This window comes from Centroberyx gerrardi, chromosome 15, assembly GCF_048128805.1.
Source record: "Centroberyx gerrardi isolate f3 chromosome 15, fCenGer3.hap1.cur.20231027, whole genome shotgun sequence".
NCBI classification, from domain to species: Eukaryota; Metazoa; Chordata; class Actinopteri; order Beryciformes; family Berycidae; genus Centroberyx; species Centroberyx gerrardi.
The window spans coordinates 15261851-15282404 of NC_136011.1; the positions used below are offsets into that span (position 1 = coordinate 15261851).

At 45.3% G+C, this 20554-nt stretch overlaps 1 protein-coding gene across 4 annotated transcripts in view; it reads left to right on the forward strand.

Annotated features, from left to right (window-relative positions):
• marchf8 (membrane-associated ring finger (C3HC4) 8) overlaps positions 1-20554 on the forward strand; it is a 78048-nt gene that overhangs the window by 45814 nt on the left and 11680 nt on the right. For all 4 annotated transcript variants that reach the window (XM_071914172.2, XM_071914174.2, XM_071914173.2 and 1 more), the window contains 2 exons: positions 9200-9250; positions 16780-16859. In XM_071914172.2, the coding sequence (XP_071770273.1) occupies positions 9200-9250; positions 16780-16859 (131 nt within the window). The remainder of the gene's footprint in view (positions 1-9199; positions 9251-16779; positions 16860-20554) is intronic.

Here is a 20554-nt window from a genome sequence, read left to right on the forward strand (position 1 = left end):
CAGGACCTCACTTTACAGCGGTGGCTCCTTACGCCCCTTGATTTCCATGGAAACGGCTCACTTTTAAAGGCCCTGAGCGTGTTTTTAACATTTGACGGTGCTGAGAACGGAGCTTGAATTTAGTATTCAGCGTGCTGGGTGCTGAAAAAGAATAAAAAGAAACATTTCAACTCTTGCAAAAAATGAGCTGTGCTTCAAATGGGGTTTTCATATTCCCAGCGGGGTCCACAACTAGTGCCTCCCTAAGCAGAGAGTGCTGCTAGCTATAAAGGAGACGCTCAGTGGACTGACTCAGGCCGCAGGCTGTTATCTGAGCCTTTTTCTGGAGGCAGAGGGAGTCTGTGACAGTCCCTGCTGAACTCAAGTATGTGGTTAACAGAGTGGGCGGTTTAGAATGGACCCCGATTAACAGGCTTGGGCAGCATTTCATTCTTCTACTGTTGTCATTGCTAAGGTGGCTCGTGGCGTCTGTATATGCTTATAATTGTATGGTGTGTGTGTGTGTGTGAGCATGTGAGTGAAGGGTTATATCACAAGGGGACCAAAGGCTCACACACTCACAACACAGTTAATTAGGAAGCGCTGCGCTGAACTAATTATTTGCGGCTTGACTTTTGACGTTCACATAAATAATGACTTATGTCATGTGGAAGAGTGCAACCCGAGGTGCAGCTAATGAGAAGATGTGGCTCCGCTACAGTTTCACACAACATTTCACCAAATCTTTCCATCTCCCACTCTCTCTCTCTCTCTCGCTCTGTATCAGCAACCCCCCCGCTGTTTTCTTTATTTCTCCATTTCTCAGTTTCTCTCTGCTCTCTCTCTCATTTCCCTCCTCCTTCATCATACATCCCTTAGGCCAGCCTCTGGTATTTTTCGGAGTAGCGTTCTCAGATCTGCTTCTCGCTGTAGTTCGCACCATTCCTCTCTGTTGCCGCTCTAATATTAAACTCTGTTAGTGAGTCTAGAGACGCACAACCAGGAGGGTCACCGAGGACTTCACATGGTACCAGTGCGGAAAATATAACGGTCACTGTCTCTCCCCCCTCCCATATCCTGTTTGGACATGCTGATGCAATTATGCCTCAGATGAAGAGAGATGAGAGACAGATAGAGCAGAGGAGCGAGGAGGAGGAGGAGGGGGGGGAGAGGGAAAACCGCAAGCTCACATCCTGCTGATGAGAATACAGACTGATACAGTAGACTCACTCACACACACATATAAATACTGTACATTTGTGCACACACGCAGACTCTGTGGGTGTTTCCTGCCTCTCCTGCAGTCTCACTTTACAGGCTACCTCAGTTTGATGTGGTTTTATGACACACACACACACACACACCCACACACACAAACACACACACAGACAGATGCTGCAGGCTGACACCGTGGGACTGAGGTTTTGCTGACCTAATGCTCAGCCTCGTCCTGTTTAGCTTGTCTCATATAAAGGAAACAATATACTGTCACTACCCCCCTCGCAACAGCATCAAATAAGACAAATGGAGACAGATATTCAACTGCTCCCATAGGAAATTAGCAAGTCAAATATATGGTTAACTCCTGGTTATTAGAGAAAATAAATATTTCGCCACCCTTAATGCTAAAGTGTGCGACTTCTCTGCACAGCGCCTCCTCTCCCAGACGCTGTTAGGCTAAGTCTGGTTAGCCGTCTGTTATGTGGTTAGCCGAGCTCTCTGCTGATTGTTGTTACTGCGCATAGTTGGGATTTCTCATCTGGTTCTGCTCTCCTGCCCAGCTGCCCACTCTCAGCGCCCAGTCAGCCTGCGTTTCCTCCATGAGGGGCTGCCGGACACTGACAGGCGCAGGAAACCACAGAAAGGCCAGCTTCCTCTCCGCTGGAATTCGTTCTAGGGGACGTTTGATATAGCCGACCCTGCAGGGGAAGTGACCTCCGAGGAGGGAGGAGCTGGTCAATACAATGTGCGCTCAAGCATCTCGCTCTCGCTCAGATATCTCTATCTTACTCTCCTGGATTCTCTCTTTTCTGTGTGTGTCATGTTTGTGCGTGCACGCTCGTGTTAATTCCAGTGAAGTCTGGAAGTCTGTGTGTTTGTAAAGCCTACTTAACATCGCCGGCATTTGATTTATGTGATTTGAGAGAGATTACACTTTGGAAGAGTTGAGGCTAGGCGAAGGAATCTCGGATATCTCTGTCTGGGAAGGGGAGTCTTGTGTCAGCTTGTCTACTGTAACTTATGCGTGAAAAAACACAGGGTGGCCTCATTTTCAGATCTGCATTCAGCAATATGATCTGCCCTAAGCAGATCATGGTATGCTTATGCCATTTATTTTAGTGAAAGCTATTGGGGCGTAAACGCTGCCCTGTGCGGTCTACCTCAGGCTAAACCCTGTCTTTCTTTGCTGTCTTTGTTGTCACGCCGCATGTCATTGAGAGGATTTTTCAGCGCAGATCCGCGAGCTTTACTCTTCCACCTGTCAGTCTGATGTCTGTTTATCTTCAGGCATACGATTGTTTAACTGAAAACAAAGCGGTTTTGTTCAGCTGCTTTGGCTCGCCATTTTTAGAAATCATTCTCGCACCCATTTTTATCACGGCCCTCATTTAAGAGTGACATTGAGGCCTTGAATTAAAGATGGGCCTGTGTGTGTGTGTGTGTGTGTTGCATGCATCCATGCGTGCATTCTATCGACACCAGACCTCATGAAACGCCGCCAGCGATCTAAAAGGGAAATCTGCGATGCAATATAAAGCCTTTTCATGGTTCCATGCCAAGCTGACATGATGTTGACTCTGCCTCCATCTACTCCACAATTTCAAAAAGCACAGTCCCTCACATCAGGATGTGATTTTCCACCGCTGTGCACACTGCTGTGTCAAACGCATAGTCGCAAAAGTATACCGTACATGCACATAGCTCTCAGACATGTAGTGTCTCTTATTTTCTACCCCTCAATTTTGCTGTCTCTCACACACACACACTCCCTGCATAGCTCCTAACAGCAAAAAAATATATATATACGCCCCGTAGGCCTATTTTTAGATATATTTTCTATTTATGTTCGATTATCAATGTGTTTTTGTTATTTTTTCTACTTTAACGCGGCATTAGTCCAATTTTTTTTGCATAGAGAAAGGATAAACACACCAGCTGGCACACATGGCTGGTTAAGCTGTCAAAGCAGAGGCGCAGGTACTCTAAGCTGCTGGTCATTGAACTGTGTTGGTTGGGAAATGATATCGCTCCACTTGAATGGAAGGGTTCAATGGCCTGCAGAGGTCACTTAGACACAGAATGGATTTACAGAGGAGAGAGGAAGAGAGAGATGTGAAAAGCTGATTCCACTAAACCACCCCCACCCACACACACACACACACATCCTTCTCTGTCCATTAATTTCACTGATTTAATTCCTTCCCCACTCACCTCATTACCGCTGTCTGATAGCTATCATTCATTTGGCTTCCTCTGTCTCTTTAAGTCTCTCCTCCTCTCACTCTCTCTCTCTTCTTCCCACTAACTCCCACTATGCCTCTCCTTCCCCATCTCCTTACAATGTCAGCAAATTATTAACAGGAGATGATGAAGAGTGTGTGCTTTGGCACCTTTTCGATAGAGAGAGAGAGTTTGGCACCTAAAACGACTCTCTTCCAGCATAACACCAGTGTGGTGTTTTGGGCACACGGCTCCGAAATAGGCTAACCAATCTCCTTAAATATGTTTTTAGAGCCCAGTATCGCTCTATTTTGCGTTTATGGTGCCATTGCTATGCACTGAAAAATTATTGAAGTTTGCATTGGAGGCAGTCCATTTTGAAAGGACTCTAAAAACACCCATCAACAGTCTTTATCGCCCAGAATCAATTTTCACGGTGTCAAACTGTCCTTGGCCCGGCTCTGTTCTGCCTCCCGGGACGGGGAATGATGATGCTTTCATACATCCTGCCAATTATATCAGTCAGAAAGCATTGTTTTCATACTCTGTGTGATTGTATTAACCTCTGGAAACAGACTGTCTGTTATTACGGTGGATTGCGAAACTGGAGTCTGTGAGGCAGAGGGGCTTCTAGGTGTTGGCTAATTGTGTCTCTGCTGTGTCTTGAAGGTTTAGGTGGATTGCCATTTTCTTTTCAAAAGCCAAGAGATAGACGGTGTTTGAGTCAAGCATATAAAGTGCCTTTTCAGTTAAAGATAAAAAAAATCCACCATAAAACACAGCTACTGGCAATGTGCCTTGCATTCCTGGGTCCTTGTTTGTTGTTTGGTGGTGTATTATTCTTATGTCCATGAATAATTGACCAAACATAGCCAACGTGATGTCACATCAAGAAATTTCCAGCACACCTACAGCCGAGTTTGACAGTAGAATTATTTTCAACATTCTAAAATATCAACAATAAATGTCAGGTTTTGGTATCGGTCCCTCAGTTCAAAGAGCAAGAGCTTCTTTCCAGACTCACCATTTTACACCGACATTCAACAACCATACAGGGAGAAATCCATTATAGAAGAGGCAGAGATAACCAGTTTCTCCACTGACAGTAGCCGTAATAATCCATAATGAATTGCAGCTACAAGACATGTTGTGTTTTGAGTTAAGGGCCGCAACTCTCACTTTTTCTTGACTGGGAAAAATTCACTCTTTTGCCATAACTATCGCTATCATTATTGCTCTCTCTACACATAAAACCAACGACTGGATGCAGTCCAGGCAAGTTCTCTGGTCGATGTCGAAAGTCACTCTGGGAAATGTAGGAAATCACTAACTGAAGTAGAAGTAGATGAGGAAGATTGATGAAAAAAGGATACAACAAAAAGGTAAACACTTCATCACAAAATAAGTCCTGGAAAACATTGAACATCACAGATTGATGATATAAAAGTGTAAGAGTCTAAGAGTGTCCAAGGGTGGATTTTTCCTCCAACAACAAGATCTGTTCTTGTCCAACTCAGGCTACGGTTCATAAATCCAGTCTATTCCCTATCTGTTCTTTGTGAAATCCTATCTGTTTCTTATGACAAAAAAATGTACAGGGTGAAAGGTTGCTAGCTTGACAAGCACTTCTCATTTGAGACCCTGACCTATGGTGCAAAATCCCATTTGTGACTCATTTCAATTCTCTGTTGGGATTGTAACTGTTGCTCGCAGGCCTGCACAGATGGTGCTTCAACCAGTCTCAGACTGTAGGTTTGTATTTTGGAAAGCCGTTGACCTCGAACAGAAACCTGTCTTTGTGCTCCACACTGCCTCAGGCATGGAGCTGGTGTGAAATGGTGCAGAAATCAGGAGGAAGCACTTGGTAGCAAGAGGTGAACTCATTCTGTAATATGGAATTCGTCAAGAAAATAAGAGAGCCATTTACTTCTGGCTGATTTCATGCAATTTTCTAATTTATTGGCTCTGTTCATTGTTTAGTAGTCTTTCTCAATCAGGCCTGCAATATATTGCAATCGTCAATTGCTGTTGACCATGAATTGACTATGAATGGCTGTGTTAATTATTTGATATGTCAATAATAAATGTTTACTGGAGTTATTTTGTCCTGTTGGTAATATTACTGTAGTGCAAGAAATGAGCTCTTCGGGAGTGTTTGCTTTCATTACGGTTAAATGTAAATAATGAGTAGTTCAATATATATTTGAAAAAAGAAAAAAATGAATGAAAATCTGAGACTATACGGTAGCTTCACTTATAGTTAGCTCTTAGCTAAAGCCAGGTGATTGAAGCAAACATTATGTGGGCGGAAAAACAAAACATCACGTTAAATGACAACACAAAAGAAGCAAATCAATGCCCAAATGGTCGATAAAAGCAAAACAGCCACAACTAAATGGCCATTCTGACTTGCGACAAGATTGGTGATGCCTGGAAAAATGCGCTCATTCCTTAGTGGTTTGAGTAAGAGTCATAAATCGTTGCTGTCTGCCGGCATTAAGATGGTGCCAATGATCTGTCTTGTGCATTTGATATGCAGTCCTGTACATCTCTCCCATGGCTTACAGTCCAAGCTGCGCAGCTTCATAATAGACGGCACAGACTGAGGATTCAGCACCCTTGGACAAAGTACTGTTGAGGATAGAAACTTTCTGAGGAATGGACACATCTGAAAGGGGCATGGTTAAATTCACAAAGGCTTTATTTTCCCGGATTTGAATGTAAAAGAGAGATGACCGCTCTTCCCCGCGGGCCGAGAACGAAGGCGCAGCCCTGAAAGACACAGCGACCCGGCCATACGTGACTCCTTCTCCTCTCCCATCTCTCCTCTCTCTCTCTCTCTCTCTCTCTCTCTCCTAAGCCTCTCTTTTTCACAGGCTTCCGTCTTCGGGGTCCAGTGTGGAGCCGTGTTATCAAAGGCCGGGCCTGTTAACAGACCCACAGGAGAGGTGGAGACAGACAGACACAGCGGACTGTGAAACCTTAGCCCTTCTTCATCAGAATTATGCATGAGCCTAGAGAGTAAGGCCTTTTATAGTCTACAGTCAGGGAGCGGCTGAAGGTGACTCCCAAAGCCTATAGGTAACACACACTGTGGGAGAGAGAGAGAGAGAGAGAGACTGGGTAAGAAAGAAAGAGGGCGAAGAGAAAGGAGCGGAGACTGCATCCACTCAGAGCAACACTTCCCTCCTCCCCTGCTGTCGTCTGTCTAATCACCCCGTCCTATTAGAGTCATCGGCCCATTTGCGGCCTCGTTATTTTCCCAGAAACCCGCAGTCTTGGAATATCTGCTTGTTACTCCATATTTGGCCCGAGAAGGAAGGATTAAGGGCAGAGGCTCATCAATTTGTCTTTTGCTGCATCTCCTTCCTCAGCCCTCCATCTCTGTTAACACTGAATTTTTATCCCCTCTAACAATCTGACAGTTGATTTCCTCTACACACACTGCATCCGCTGAGTGCTGCATGTATGTAGCGTTTTGCGACAATGTATTGAAGAGATAATGAAATGGAGATACAGAAGGAAAGCTCCACTTGCAAGTCAGCTCTAGCCTGCATGGTTGAATAGAGACTTTGCTTTACTATTAGCAGTGAGGTAAGAAGCATAGAGGCTTATGGAAGTAAGAGTGGGGAAGCTGCATGTATGTGCATATTGAATGTGTGTGTTTTATTGCATGTGTGCACAGATGCGATGTATGTGTTTTTGAGACTTTGTTTGAAAATCTTGCTCTGCCATTAGGTAAAGAAAACTACTGATGAAAGCGTGCAGAGTATTTTGTTTCCTTAACCTCTTCTGCCCTCATTTCTGCACCGTTGTCTGTCAAACTTGGCCTTTAGGTCGCGTTCACCGCAGTGGTCAGAAAATGAGTGTTGCAGCTGACAGGAGGATGGAAGATGAGTACACAGCACACCCCATTTGTGACTGGGGATAATGGCCACGAGCCTGCAGCTGACATTTTAGTTTATCAAAGTGACAGGAAATTACATATAGACATTTTTCAGTTTCCTGTGTGTTCTTCTGATAAGATGTCAGCTCTTTGCCTCATCAGATAATGGGGGGGGATGTTTTTTTTCTTTGTGCCAAATCGACTGTCAGAGAATTAGAGGTGTGGGACATCAGAGAGTGTGTGTGTGTGTGTGTGTGTGTGTGTGTATAATTCTTCTAGCATGGGGCGTCCTAGATGTGTGTTTATCTGCACTGACCACAAATCCATACCATGTCTGCTCCCGCTGAGATGATAATGATGCGATGATGGCATGCCACTAGTTCAAAGGGCAAGCGTGTGTGTGTGTGTTTTTATTATCCAATCACTGCCAACAAAAATACTTCATCGCCGAGAGAGATCTGGGTTACCATATTGAAGTTGTCATGTTGTCAGTGTGGATGGGAGGGTCTGGGTATGTTTGTGTGTATGTGACCGCAATACAGTATATGACTATCTTCTGTTGTTTATATATCCTCAGGCTTTCAGTGAGACACCAGAAAAATAAGGATGGATATGAAGCAGGGAGAGGGAGAGAATGATGGAGAGACTTAGCACATAGTCCTCTATCACCATGGCAACTAGGGATGGCTAGAGACACAAGTGAAGCGCTGGAGTAATTAAGAATGGAAAGCATGCCCCGCAGTGGCATAATTCTTTGTCTGCATGTGCGTGCGTGCGTGTGTCTCTGTGTGTGTGTGTGTGTGTGTGTGTGTGTGTGTGCAATCCTCATGGTTCACGAGTTTTGGCGACAAGGTTAATTTGCTCCATGTTAGGACAAGGATGGCGTAGGTAACAATTTGGCTGCTGCCACTATAAGGCTTCTTAACAGCCAGCAGAAAGTTCTCCGGGGCAAGATGTCCTGTCTCTACACACCCCAAATCCTCTGTGTGTGTGTGTGTGTGTGTGTGTGTGTGTGTGTGTGTTTCGGAGTCCGGGTGTGTCTCCGTTGGTGTCTTTGTATGTGTTTATAAAGTTAAACGCTATTCCCACAGAGCAGCCTTCCCCCTCCTGTGAGCGCCTGTTCTTCTCCGAAGCCCCACGGCCCTGTCAGACTCTGTGTGAACTCGTCGTTATGTAACGATGATTGATTACTCATTAAGAACCACGCAAAGCTTTAATAACAAAAATGAATGCAGCGCAACACCCCAGTGGCTGTTTATCAGACTCCCTGATGCAAGCCAAAAAACAAGTGAAAACCTACGATCATTACAGCCTGAAAATAAAACTTGACTGTTTTGGAAGACTTGGTTGGTTGGTTTTGCTACCTGGGTAATGATACAAATATTTTGATAGCGTTTTGATTTTAGAGTTTTAACTCAAGATTTCAAACATCTCGGGCTCGAGGGCCTGTGGTGATCTGATTAGAGGGAGACCAGCTGTGAATCAGGCTTGCCTATGCCTGCCATAACCTATGATAAGATGTCTTTGATGTCCTTTCATATAAAAACATTTGTATTTTATCACTTCACCATATGCGGACTCCGCACTGCTTATATTCTCAGTTTCACGGTGCATAACCTCTGTCTAGTGTCTGTAAATGGCTGCTCTGCTTCAAAGGGTCAAATGTGTATTGTGAGTGAGTGTGTGTGGGCGAGTATTTGTGTGCTGCCAAACAGCTGGCCATTCACTATTCTCTGCAAACGAAGTATCATACAGATACTAATTATACGCCATATGCCAGTTCTCAGTGTGCAATATGCATTTGTTGATTGGAGACATCATATCGCTGTTGCTGTTGCTGTTGTATATTTGATATGAAGTTACTGAAGCTGTCTTTGTTTCCGTCTCTTACAGAATGAAAAGCCTCTGGGTCATTCTGCAAGCAGGTCCAGCAATATTTCAAAGGTAAGCGCACATAAATGGAATATCTGAATGAAAGATGTATGGCCTTGCTCCAAAACAAAGACGGAGACGGAGAGAGAAAATAAAGACAGGAGGGCTGCTGTGTGTAGTGAGATGAACTGTGAAGAGAGGTACAGACGGACAGAGAGGAGAAACATGCTGCGGACGGAGAGCAGCTGATTGATAACCTGCTTCTCTCACATCGCCCCAATCAGAGCCGCCTCTCTGATCAGAGAGGAGAGCAGACGTGTCTTTACACCTCCTCCGCCCAGCGTGGGCCGCTCTGCCTCTGCTCCTCACCTCCCTCTCTCTCTCTCTCTTTCCCATCCCTCCTTTCTCCATGCTTTTCTCTCTCTCTCTCTCTCTCTCTCTCTCTCTCTCTCCTCCCTGTCCCTCTCTTACTCTCTCACCCTCCCTCCCTACCTCAGGCAAGCCCACTGCCTGTGTCGAATCTGGCTCGAAGGTCACAATCTCTGTTCTCCTGAGCCTCTTAGTGGATAAACCCCTTACTTGTGCTAATAGATGTCAGGGTCACCGCGTCGCCACGGGAACGCTGCAGCGGCACGTTTGAGCCGGGAGCCGGTCGGTCTGGAAGTTATTGCACCCTAGTGACAAATATAACAATAATAATTTTGAGGATTACAGTGAGTATAAAGGTTAAATGAATATTGTTGCTTGGGACAACGGGCTACTCCCTGACTGTATATAGCCCAGTTAAGACTACACTGACCACTGACCCCTTATTCAAAAAACTTATTGATTGGTTGACTGATCAATTCATTGATCAGTCAGTCAACCATCAGTCATTATTTAAGTGAACTCAGTATTTGGTTGGATGACAGTTTGCAGATATAGGGTTAGAAGTAAGTGTGTATGTGCTGCATGTGTATGTGTGTGTGTTAATTTCCAAATTGGAGAATTAAATTGAAAAATTGAGAATGGCTCTCTTTAAGTAGAGCAAAGTTAATTAATCTGTGCTGTGTCATCAGTAATGTAGCTTCAGAAATACAGTCTAGCTTGAGCAGTAAACGACATATAAATATGAGATAGTTCCTTATTGTAGGGTGTGTCCAAAAAGTCTGAGATCATATTTTTTGTTGTTGTACCTGCTTTCCCCACATACACACACACACACACAAGTTGTCGGGATGGCCAAGTGGTCTAAGACACCAGGGTTTCTGGTCCCTGAATGGAGGCTTGGGTTTGCATCCCACTTGTTACAAGCAGGTTTGATTCTAGTTAGCAGTTACCGTATGATTCCAGACTTTTTGGACACCCGATATTGTCATTGAACGTCCTTCCTGGGCCACCGTTCCTCTGACAACTGTGTGTTTAATGATGTGATCAGGCGTACAGAATGAACATGGTTCCTAATTTTGACAGCTTTTATTAATAATCAGCAGTCTGCCTGCCAGGTGGTGTTTTCTCCTCCCCAGGCTTCTTAAAGGGTAATACCACCGAACGGCAGATTTTAGGTTTGTTTTTATATTTCCCAGGACAGTTCAGTCTGTCAGTAGTCCAATAGTTAAAGAAAGGGGAGTCAGCTTGTGACTGGAAAGGTCACTGGTTTGAATCGCTGGACCAGTTGGGAAAACTTGCATGGGAATAGAATGAGAAGTCCTCTCCCCACCCTTGACAGCTGTTGTGTTGTATAGTTTTTGTAGCACACCGTCACCCTGCAACTACTTCCTCTGTGAGCTGCTACAATCAGAATATGATCTGTGCGACTACAAAAGGTGATTTTCTGCAGATATACATTCAGAAGTTCACAACTGCAGTATCAGTGGGGTGGAATGAAAGATTTTCATTTTTCTAGCAGTGAGTCAAATTTTCCCATTGCTGAAAGAATGTGAAATGTAGGTCAAGTTCATTTACAGTATGTTGTTAATCTCCAGAGAAATATTAAACAAAGGTGCATTATGTGTCACAGTGGAATTGTCAGAATGTCAGAAATGTCAGTTGTTCTATACCGGTGCCTTGTCTATATACAGTATGTTGCTAATGACATTATCATGCTAACATTGACATTTCTGTTTCATAGCTGGATAATGTTGATTTTTTACATTGAGTCCCAACCAGAGTCAAAATAAGGACACCATAGACTCCATAAACTCTGGCACTGAATCAAATCGAATCTTGTCAGATCAAATCAAAAATGAATGCACTCGTATCAAATAGTTGACCTACTTAAAGATATCTCTCCTGTATTGGATAGCTAACTACGTATTGAGATTCACATCGAGTCGGTCTAAGAAGGAGAGATTCCCTAACATCCATAGGTGGCACAGCTACAGAATTCAGTTCATTTCAATGTGAAAGCTCAAAACATCCAGCAAGTCGTCAAAATTAGTTCATTCAGTCAAAGGAACTCCAGCTACATAATGATAACTTGACAATTACTAATGGTCCTTTGGTTTCTAGCTTTGGAGGTTTTTCATATTGAACTATGAGAATAACATGGATTCTTAAACTGAAGTGTTGTTCCCCTTTAACTGAGGAAAAACGGTTGAAAAACATACTTAGGTACCCAGTCACTGCTAGCATCCCTTCCTGAATACCTATTGTGACACACAGCAGACAGACACACACACACACACACACAGATTTATCTACTAACAAGAAAACAAACTATCAAGCCGAGAGATAAATTGTTCCATAAAGACATTCATATTGCCTCCATCATCGAGCTTGTCACTGTGGAAGATAAAGGTGTGTGGTCTTGATATAAATGGCTACATGTATCCTCACAACGACAAATCCATTATCTCTTGTCTGCTCTATATTTGTTCTATCATTGATTCATCCATTCAATAGGTGCCATTCATCAAGCTATTTAGAAAGAAATGGCCTTGAGAAACGAAGTCATTTAAAAAAAAAAAAAGGGTGGTGTCGGGAGGAAAATGTAAGGGTGGCCACTGTGGTATTACCATATACAACACGGCATAAAAGCTTTATGTTAGCATGGGGTGTGGGCTGAGGATTGGCTGTTGATTTGGCGTTAGCTGAGTTTCCACTAGGCGAGGTCATGAGGCTTAGCTGCAGCCGCTTCTCTCTTTAGCACAGTGCCAGGGAGTTGTGTGATGCCTCCCACACTGTTTTGGAAGGTATTAAAGTATTACAGTCGTGATAAAGACACACAGCACCCACCCACCGCTCAGTGGGCTGCCCTTGACCAGTCGGCCAAAACATCTGGTGGTGCTCTAATATTTCGAGCCGCTGCGTTTGTTTTTTCAGCATTTGAGGCTCTTTTGCTGCAGTGCACAACCCGGGTCTCTCCTCCTCTAGGTCTCTGCATGAGAAGTTCCTAGCTTGGCAGCCCGCTCCTGCTCTCACCAGGCCAAGCTGCTGTTTTGCAGGACATGAAGTTAATTGTTGATGTTTTGGACCACAGAACATTCTTCCTTTGTTGTGCTGCTCATTCTCGCAGCGTTGCTCATCCTCGCAGCGTTGCTGCTGCAGCTGGCTCCGGCTCATGGAGAGACCAAACGTGAATGGTTTCATTTCAAAATGCTGTGTATCCATTTTGGAAAAAAACATGTTGCCATTACTTGCTTGCCAGTACTTAAAAAACAAATTATTCTACATTCATAAACAGGATGACAGAGGTTGTGCGATGAGTCATATGTTTGATAGTAATCTGTAATGTCCTTTTCCTGTAAGCCAGCAATCACAGAGCAGATCAGAGAGAGCGGATTTCAGCTTCTTCAAATGGTGGCTATCTCGTTAGGGAACAAGCGCTTTCAGTTTTCACCACAATAACATTCTTGTGCATGAAGCTTCTATTACTACTACTGAGCAACTTGATGAAGGAAGTGGATTTTTTTTGTCCTCTCCAAAACCTGGTGCTGCTGCCCTCGCTCTGAAGCATGTCCCATGGCTGAAAGCATCTGTGCTGATTGCCAGTTTCTGAAAGTTCACACCAGCTCCCATTGGTAGCTGATGGATAGGCATGATTTAAGATGCTCTTAAGTGCCAGAAAAATGATTGGCCAATCACTGCTTCCGTTTCGCCCGCTCCACAACTGCTGCGACCAAATCACCCTGATTAAGGCCCTAATGCCAAACTGTGCTAGAGTCTCTCGATAAAGAATCACTTTTTATTTGACTTCCATTTTCTACAAGAGTAGCTTATGATCTGATATGAAAATAAATAAGATCTTATTTGGCAGTGGATTTTCTGTGCTTGGTGTCAGTGGAAGAGATTAGGTCTGATTGAATTTGCCAGACGTTAGCTTCTGCTCCCTACTTTAACACTCTGCCAGTGAATAATAATGGGTAACTAGGTTTGGTGGAAACTGCCTCCTTTTCCCCGTCAAGCATCCGCTCCTTGCGTGTCCTGTTGGGCTGCAGTAAGTCTCTTGATGTCTTCAGAGTTCAAACAGCCCTCAGCCGTGATGTGGCGGTGTTGAAACGCTCGCTGTTCAAACAAGGAGCGATAACATCAGAGTTGTGTACGTAACATGATTGGAATTGCAGGAATGAACAGGAGGCATGCCTTCATGACACTCGTCAAATGTGTTTTAACTTGTTTGTGTCAATGTAACTGGCATGTAATGACATGTCACTTACTTATGAAATGGATAGTTTGGGTCCTCAGCTCTGATTGGCTGCGTCAACTTGTTAGAACTACATAGCTTGTCAGAATAAAACAATTGAATTATTATTCTGGTAATGCAATGGAATGGAATTGTTGTGGATTAAAGTACAACAAATAAACAGATTTATAATACAATAGCAAATTATTAGTATAAGTTGAGATCCTTATTGGTTAAAAATTTTATTTTATTGAACACTTGCACTCTTTTTATTAGAACGGTGTCCCTCTTAGCGGTGATTCCCCCAGTGCAGTCATCACAGTATTAGCTGTGATTAACATGCACCCAGTTTATAGACATATACACATTCGTAGCCTCAGCTGAGTAAATCTAGATCACGCTGACATGTTCTCCCTGGGTAGTCGAAAGTTAAGCACAGTGACATCGAGCCCTCATCAACATCAATTTCACGTCCCACTCGAATCAGAATTTCTAACCGCGCTGACGCACAAAAAGGTGCTGCTTACATTTTGTGTTTAGAAAGGCTGTCATCTTTTAAATTGCTTTGCTATTTGTGTCCCTGTTCACGGCTGTTTCGTTCACACAGGCCACTCTGAGATGTCGCTGGCTTTGTCTGAGCTTCTCACCGGGAGGCGGTGATTCATTGTTCCTGTTAGACTTTAAAAGATTATTCTTGAATAGCCTCTAAGATCTGAAAATAGGAGTGGTATCTCTCTCCAGGTAGAGAAAGAGATGGGGAAAAGAGGAGTGGGTGCCAAGGAAACAGTAGTGAAAGGCGTGAAAAGAGAGACGTGTGAGATGAATAGGAAAAGGAAGAGAGAGTAAAACAAGTAGAGGAGAGGATAATTTATGCATGAGGATAAAAGAAAGAGAAAGGTTAAATAAGTTATGATAATGAATTACCATAAAATGTCCAATTCCTGCCTGGGCATTTGTTTGTTTCACAGAGGACAATGAACAGGTGTTCATTAAAGTCAGGCCGTGACATGAGACTGGCTTACATCTCATTTCCACATCAAAACCAAGAAACCACAACTGAATTTGGTAAATGGACAAATTTAAATGTAAATACGCTGCTTATAACTGTATACAGTTTTCTGATCAAAAGGTTATAGTGGCAGTGTCATGGCTGCCTCAGTATCTGTATGAAATAGCATTGCGTACAGTGTAAACAATGTTTTGATGTTTTATTAGGTGGAGGCATTCATTTGCTAATGTCTAAAGGTCCTCCTCATAAGAGACGGGCTGTTAGAGACCAGATGTTTAGTAGAAGCCATACAGTCCTTTGCAGTTAATCATTAGTTCCTCTTCTATGTTATCACCCTGTGGCTTCGTTCTGTACAGTAACTGGCACAGTTTGTTATCTGTTATTCGATGACAACTTCAATGATTAACAGAGACACAACAGCGCTTTATGGACATGGAACATTACAGTATGTTTGCACAACTCAAATAAAATCAGGAATGACGATACAGTCCGCAGTGTCATCAACGCAATCATGAGCTGCCTCTTTTTCATTTAGTGGCAGTCTATATTTAGATTTCTGTCAGATGATATTCGTGCCTAGCCAAACACACTTCCTCAGTTTCTTGTTTTTAAGCCACTGCTGAAGTGCAGAGTCGAGGCAGCCAGTACGTTCCACATATGTAGTTAAATATAGTGTCAATTGCCTGATACTGCTCTACTGCTTTGATCTAATTTTTTTTTGTCTCTCTCCCTCTCCCTCTTCTCAATGCTGTCTGTTCATTACACATTTATAGCACAGACTCCTGCTGGCGCTCAAACAGAAACCTTGGACGTGAACTATTAGAAGAACTATAATTCAATAACCTTTTTTTTTTTTCAAAAAATAGAGAGAAATGGAGAGAGAAAGAAACAGAGAAACAGTGGGGTGTGGGGGGTGTGGAGGGGGGGTGCTGGTGGAGAGAAAGGGAGAGATGGAAAGACTTGGTAAAGCAGAAACCTTGAACATAAACTATTTAAAGAACACAATAACCATCAGAGAAAGAGAGAGAGGGAGTGTGTATGTCTTTGTTTGAAAGTGAGACAGAGAGATAAAGGGAAGCCATACTGTAGATGGAGAGAGAGAAAGAGAGAGAGAGAGAGGGTGAAGGGCAGAAATGGACATTGAATTCTCTATTGATCTGTGTCAGGCCATGAGCTATAAATTCCCCCTTAGTTACAGATGGAATCGATAGGTAATTAGTTTCTTGTTTAAAATGCCCGTGGCCCTCGTGTCTTTACGTTAGCAACCCAAACACTTCTCTCATCCCGTTCTTTCCCCTCCCCACCCGCTGGGCCTGCTTTCACTCTGGGAGAACACCAGGACATTGGATACTACTACTTTTTTAAAAATACAAGGCCGACTTAAGCACCCTCACTTGTGCCGTCTGCATAGAATGAATATTTGCGAAAGCCGGATAACGCCGGGGCTTTGTAGAAGGTGTGTTTTTTCTTTAATTAGCCCTTATCCTGCAGGTGCCTCTGTTTCAGAACCATCTCTGGAGGCTGGAGACGTCTCTAGCCTCATGTCTTCCAGCTGTATCTCTCTCTCTTTCTCTCTCTCTCTCTCTCTCTCTGTCTGACAGTGTCTCTCTCTCTCTCTCTCTCTCTCTCTCCCCGTCCCTCGGTGGCTGTGCGCTGTTTTGTCTGCTCCGTGACGCACCGAGACAGCTTTTGCCTGGAACTCTTTTAATCAGATAGATTAACTGTCAGTATTGTTTTTCCTTTTTATCATCCTGTGCATCAGTGCGTGACGTGCTTTCACTCTTTCTATAAAGATCAGATTCAGGCTCTGACAGTGGTACGAGTCTGAGTACTCCCACCACGCCGGCCCGTAGCGGTTTGCTTTTGACTGCCGTGGCAACACGTGAAATATGATTTGATCCAGTTTGTTTGTGTCTTACTTCAGGATTATATTTGGATTTCTTAAGAGTGTGTCGTCTGTCCTAAACTTTTTTTTTTTTTGTCCCTCAGGCGGGGAGCCCGACTTCTGTAAACGCCCCGTGCAGCTTCTCCAGGACGTCCGTCACTCCCTCCAACCAGGACATCTGCAGGTACACACCACTTCAACCCCTCAGCCTTGACCTCTGACCTCTCTGGATGTGATGTTTGCTTTTATACGCTCTTGCTGCCAGTAGCGTTATTTATGTGAGCAGTGATAAGAGCATCCTCTGAGAGCAATAAATGTAATCTATCAGTCTGTTGTTGGAGAAGAACCTTATCAGTGAGCAGTACTGGTCTACCGGTAGTGTACAGCATCACCGTGTGGTGTAGCCTGGGTTGCATACTTATGTAACCTGCCGTAAAATGGGTTCCATGGTAACATGGGTCATTCAGGGTTAGGCAAAACCCCCAAAACCTTTTATTTCCTCATTTCTTTTATGATGCATGATGTCTTTTTCTTTCATTCCATTTCTCTTTTTTGTCCCTGCCCTTCCCTCTTCCTGCTCTCCTTTACCGTTATTGTCCATCACATGTTCCTCCTTCATAAACACACACAAACACATTCACATGACACCAACACCAGCAGCCAGGAGCAGGACTCTCAGAAGCAGACGGTGGTAGTTCTGCTGAATTCTAACGGTAAAAGCTGTCAAGGTTCAGGAGGTATTTCAGTCACCACCCTCTGCCTGGACGCCCTGCCGGTCTCCAAACACTCCAAGCAGCGAGTCTCCTTCGGCACAGACTGGCTCTCCCTGCTCCGCCCCTCCTCTGTCAACCTCCGCCCCAACGGCTCGCTCAAGTTCTCCCGCTCTCTGAACGACGTGGGCCAGCGTGTGGACAGCCTGTCCAGCGGTCTGCACTTCATAGACCGCACCTGCTCAGAGGGCGAGCTGGAGCTGAAACCTGAACCGGCTCAGCCGCCCGCCGCCGATCGAAGGGCGCGTACGCTCAACGGCAAGCCCGCCGCAGCGCCCGCGCACCCGAGCCCCCCCCCGGCCTTCTCCACACACGCCCACCCCCACCTCGTCCCCTCCTTCACCAACAACTACAAATACATGGTGGGCGTCCCTCCCATCCACGGTCTGTCATCTGACCCGGCCGCTACCCCCCCTCCTCCCCCTCTTCCCAGCACCCACCTCCACCCCCGTCACTCCCCCAGCTCCAACTTCCTCCGCCTCTTCCTCCCCTTCTCTCGCTCCTCCACCTCGGCCAGCCTGCAGTGCTCCGAACTCGGCAGCTACGCCTCTCGCCTCCACAAGTCCTCCAGCGTGCCGCTGGAAGGCAGCGAGGCAAGCTTCGCCCCCGACGACCTGCTGGGGGACGACGACGTGTTTGAGGAGGAGCAGGACAGGCCCAGTCCGGCTCCTAGGGGAAGGAGCCGGCCGGCGACCCCAACTTCGGGCACCGTGACTGGGTCGGGCGCTCTGCAAGCTCCCCTTTGCTATATGGATGAGGACAGCGACCTGGACCGCTGCCCGTCCCCCGCCTCAGAGAAAACTGGGCCGCTCTCGCCCTATTCGCTGTCTGGGGACTGCTGCAGGTGGGTGACTGTCTAGGTGGTGTAATCCACGCCCGCCCTTCCTGTGACATGGTAGAGCCCAGTCCGCCCCTGTGCCGTGAGGTGGTAGAGCCCCGTGTGACATGGTAGTGACCCGCTGTGGAGTAGTGGAGCGCTTTTCACCCTGTGCCTGACTTGCTAGAGCCTAGCTACCCAGCAAACATCTTAATATAGTATTTGTTCTCAAAACCCCTGCCTGGAACGGAGCTTTGGAGCAGAGGAACCTGGCACAGAGACGCTTTAGTCTACATACAGTGCTACACCTACATGGCTTCCTTTACTGTTTGCCTCCTCCACAGTTGTCCTGTATCAACCCTTGTGTGCATCTAGAACAAGAGATACGGCTTCATTTCACTTCATTTCATTTCACTTCTGTTTGCCCAGTGTCCTGCCCTGTATTTCATTGTGCCGCCAAGCTGTGTTTTTGATCATTTTTCAGTGTTACGGTACTAGATTGATGATGGGTTAAAGGGCCTTACATAGGTTATCAGATTTCGTACGCACTTGTAGGGTTGCTTTTGGCTGTACGCTCGTGCTCGCAGTATGAGGACTGGAAAGACGTTTGGAGGCAGGGAGAGGGGGCAAAGGCAATGTTAAGGGAAAGATGGAGGGACAGAGGGTTAGGATAGAAAATGTAATAGCATTGAAGCGCAAGAGAGAGCGTGTGCCTGTCGGAGAAATTGTGGAACAGAGGGACAGAGGAGGCGGTAAATGGCGTTGAACTGATGGAGTCACTGGCTGATTGGGTCAACGGGGCCTTCAGCATTCTGTCGCTGCCTCGCGATCTGATTGGCGGCGCCAGCAGCTTGGCAGGACAGAGTGGAGAGTGAAATCTGATAACAGGCCAGGTCATCGCCGTGTGGCCCCTGCAGATGAGGCTCGCTAGCGTTGGGAACTACTCACTGCTCAAGAAAGAAAAGTTTGGGGACCCACAGAGACCGGGTTGAGCCCATTTCAGATCGGAGTTACAGTATCGGTCTGTTGATACGCAGCTTGGCAACACTTCAGTGGATTGATGAGTGTTAAGTATTTCACACATGAGGGATCGGGAATTATATTCGTCTGTCTCTTCTTCTCCTGAACAGTGGTTTGTGCATTTACTCCACTTCAGATTGTATTAGGCGGCTGCTGGTAAAGTACCAGCAGAGAAACGTGAGCTTAGAATAGGTGAATAGGTGAGGCCCAGGGATCAGAAGGCAGATTATTGGCTTCAAACAGCCGTGCATAGTCTCTAACTGCACACACACACAGAGACACACACATATACACACAAACAAACCACACCAGCATGTGGTCAGGTGGCTTGAAGCGTGAGCTCAGAGCAAAGGCTGACCTTAACTGTGAGTGTGTGTGTGTGTGTGTGAGGGTGGGTGGGTGGTTGTTTTTCACCCAGGAATAAGACTTTAATCATTAGCTAGCAGGCAATCTTTTATTGACAGCGTGCTGGAAAGTATTCAGTAGTAGTTGGCAGTCTGGTCAGAGGTGACTTGGTCTTTTTCCTTATCGGACATGTCACCTTTTATAGGAGCTTTAACTGTCAAGCTTTTACTTCCTGCTCGCACATAAACCAACTGGAGCCTATGTTTTTCCTTAATCTTCCTCTAAAAGATACGTTTCTTCTCAGCACATTTTATATTCCCTTTTAAGGCGAGCATGGCCTCTTTTTAAAGAGAAAGACTGGCAAAGCATTCAGATGCGTGGAGAGGGGGGGGGAAATGAAAAGGGAGATGGCTTCCAGTGGCGCTGCTGCTAATTGAATTGTGTTTTTCTGTGATCAGGGTGACTCTGGGAGAGGCTAGAGCTTAAGCTGCTCAGACTGAAAACAGGCTGAGAAGAGGAGAGAACAAAACGCCTCTGATGTCACTCTCTGGCTCCTTCCCCCCCGCCCCTCCCCCCCGCCACCACGATAAGACTCTGTTTAGCAGAAGTGGAGAAAACAGATAGGTGCTAAAAAATTCATTTACTGCCTTTGGAATGAAACTAAATCCAGAAATATTTAGGGACGAGGGCAGAACAAGGAATAGCTGGATGGAGAGAATTGCAGAAAGCGAGAGTGAGAGAGTGAAAATTGCATGCCACGTTTGAATGCCACGGGAGAAAAGTAAGAGGAAACAATGCAGACGGAGAGAGAGAGTGAGAGAAGGAGAAGAGAGAGGGACTGCCTCGCTAGGGTTGTAATGTTGTCGGGCCCGTTTCCCTCTCAGCTTGTGGTGCTTATGATTTTTCCGACTCTGTTTTGCTTCTCAC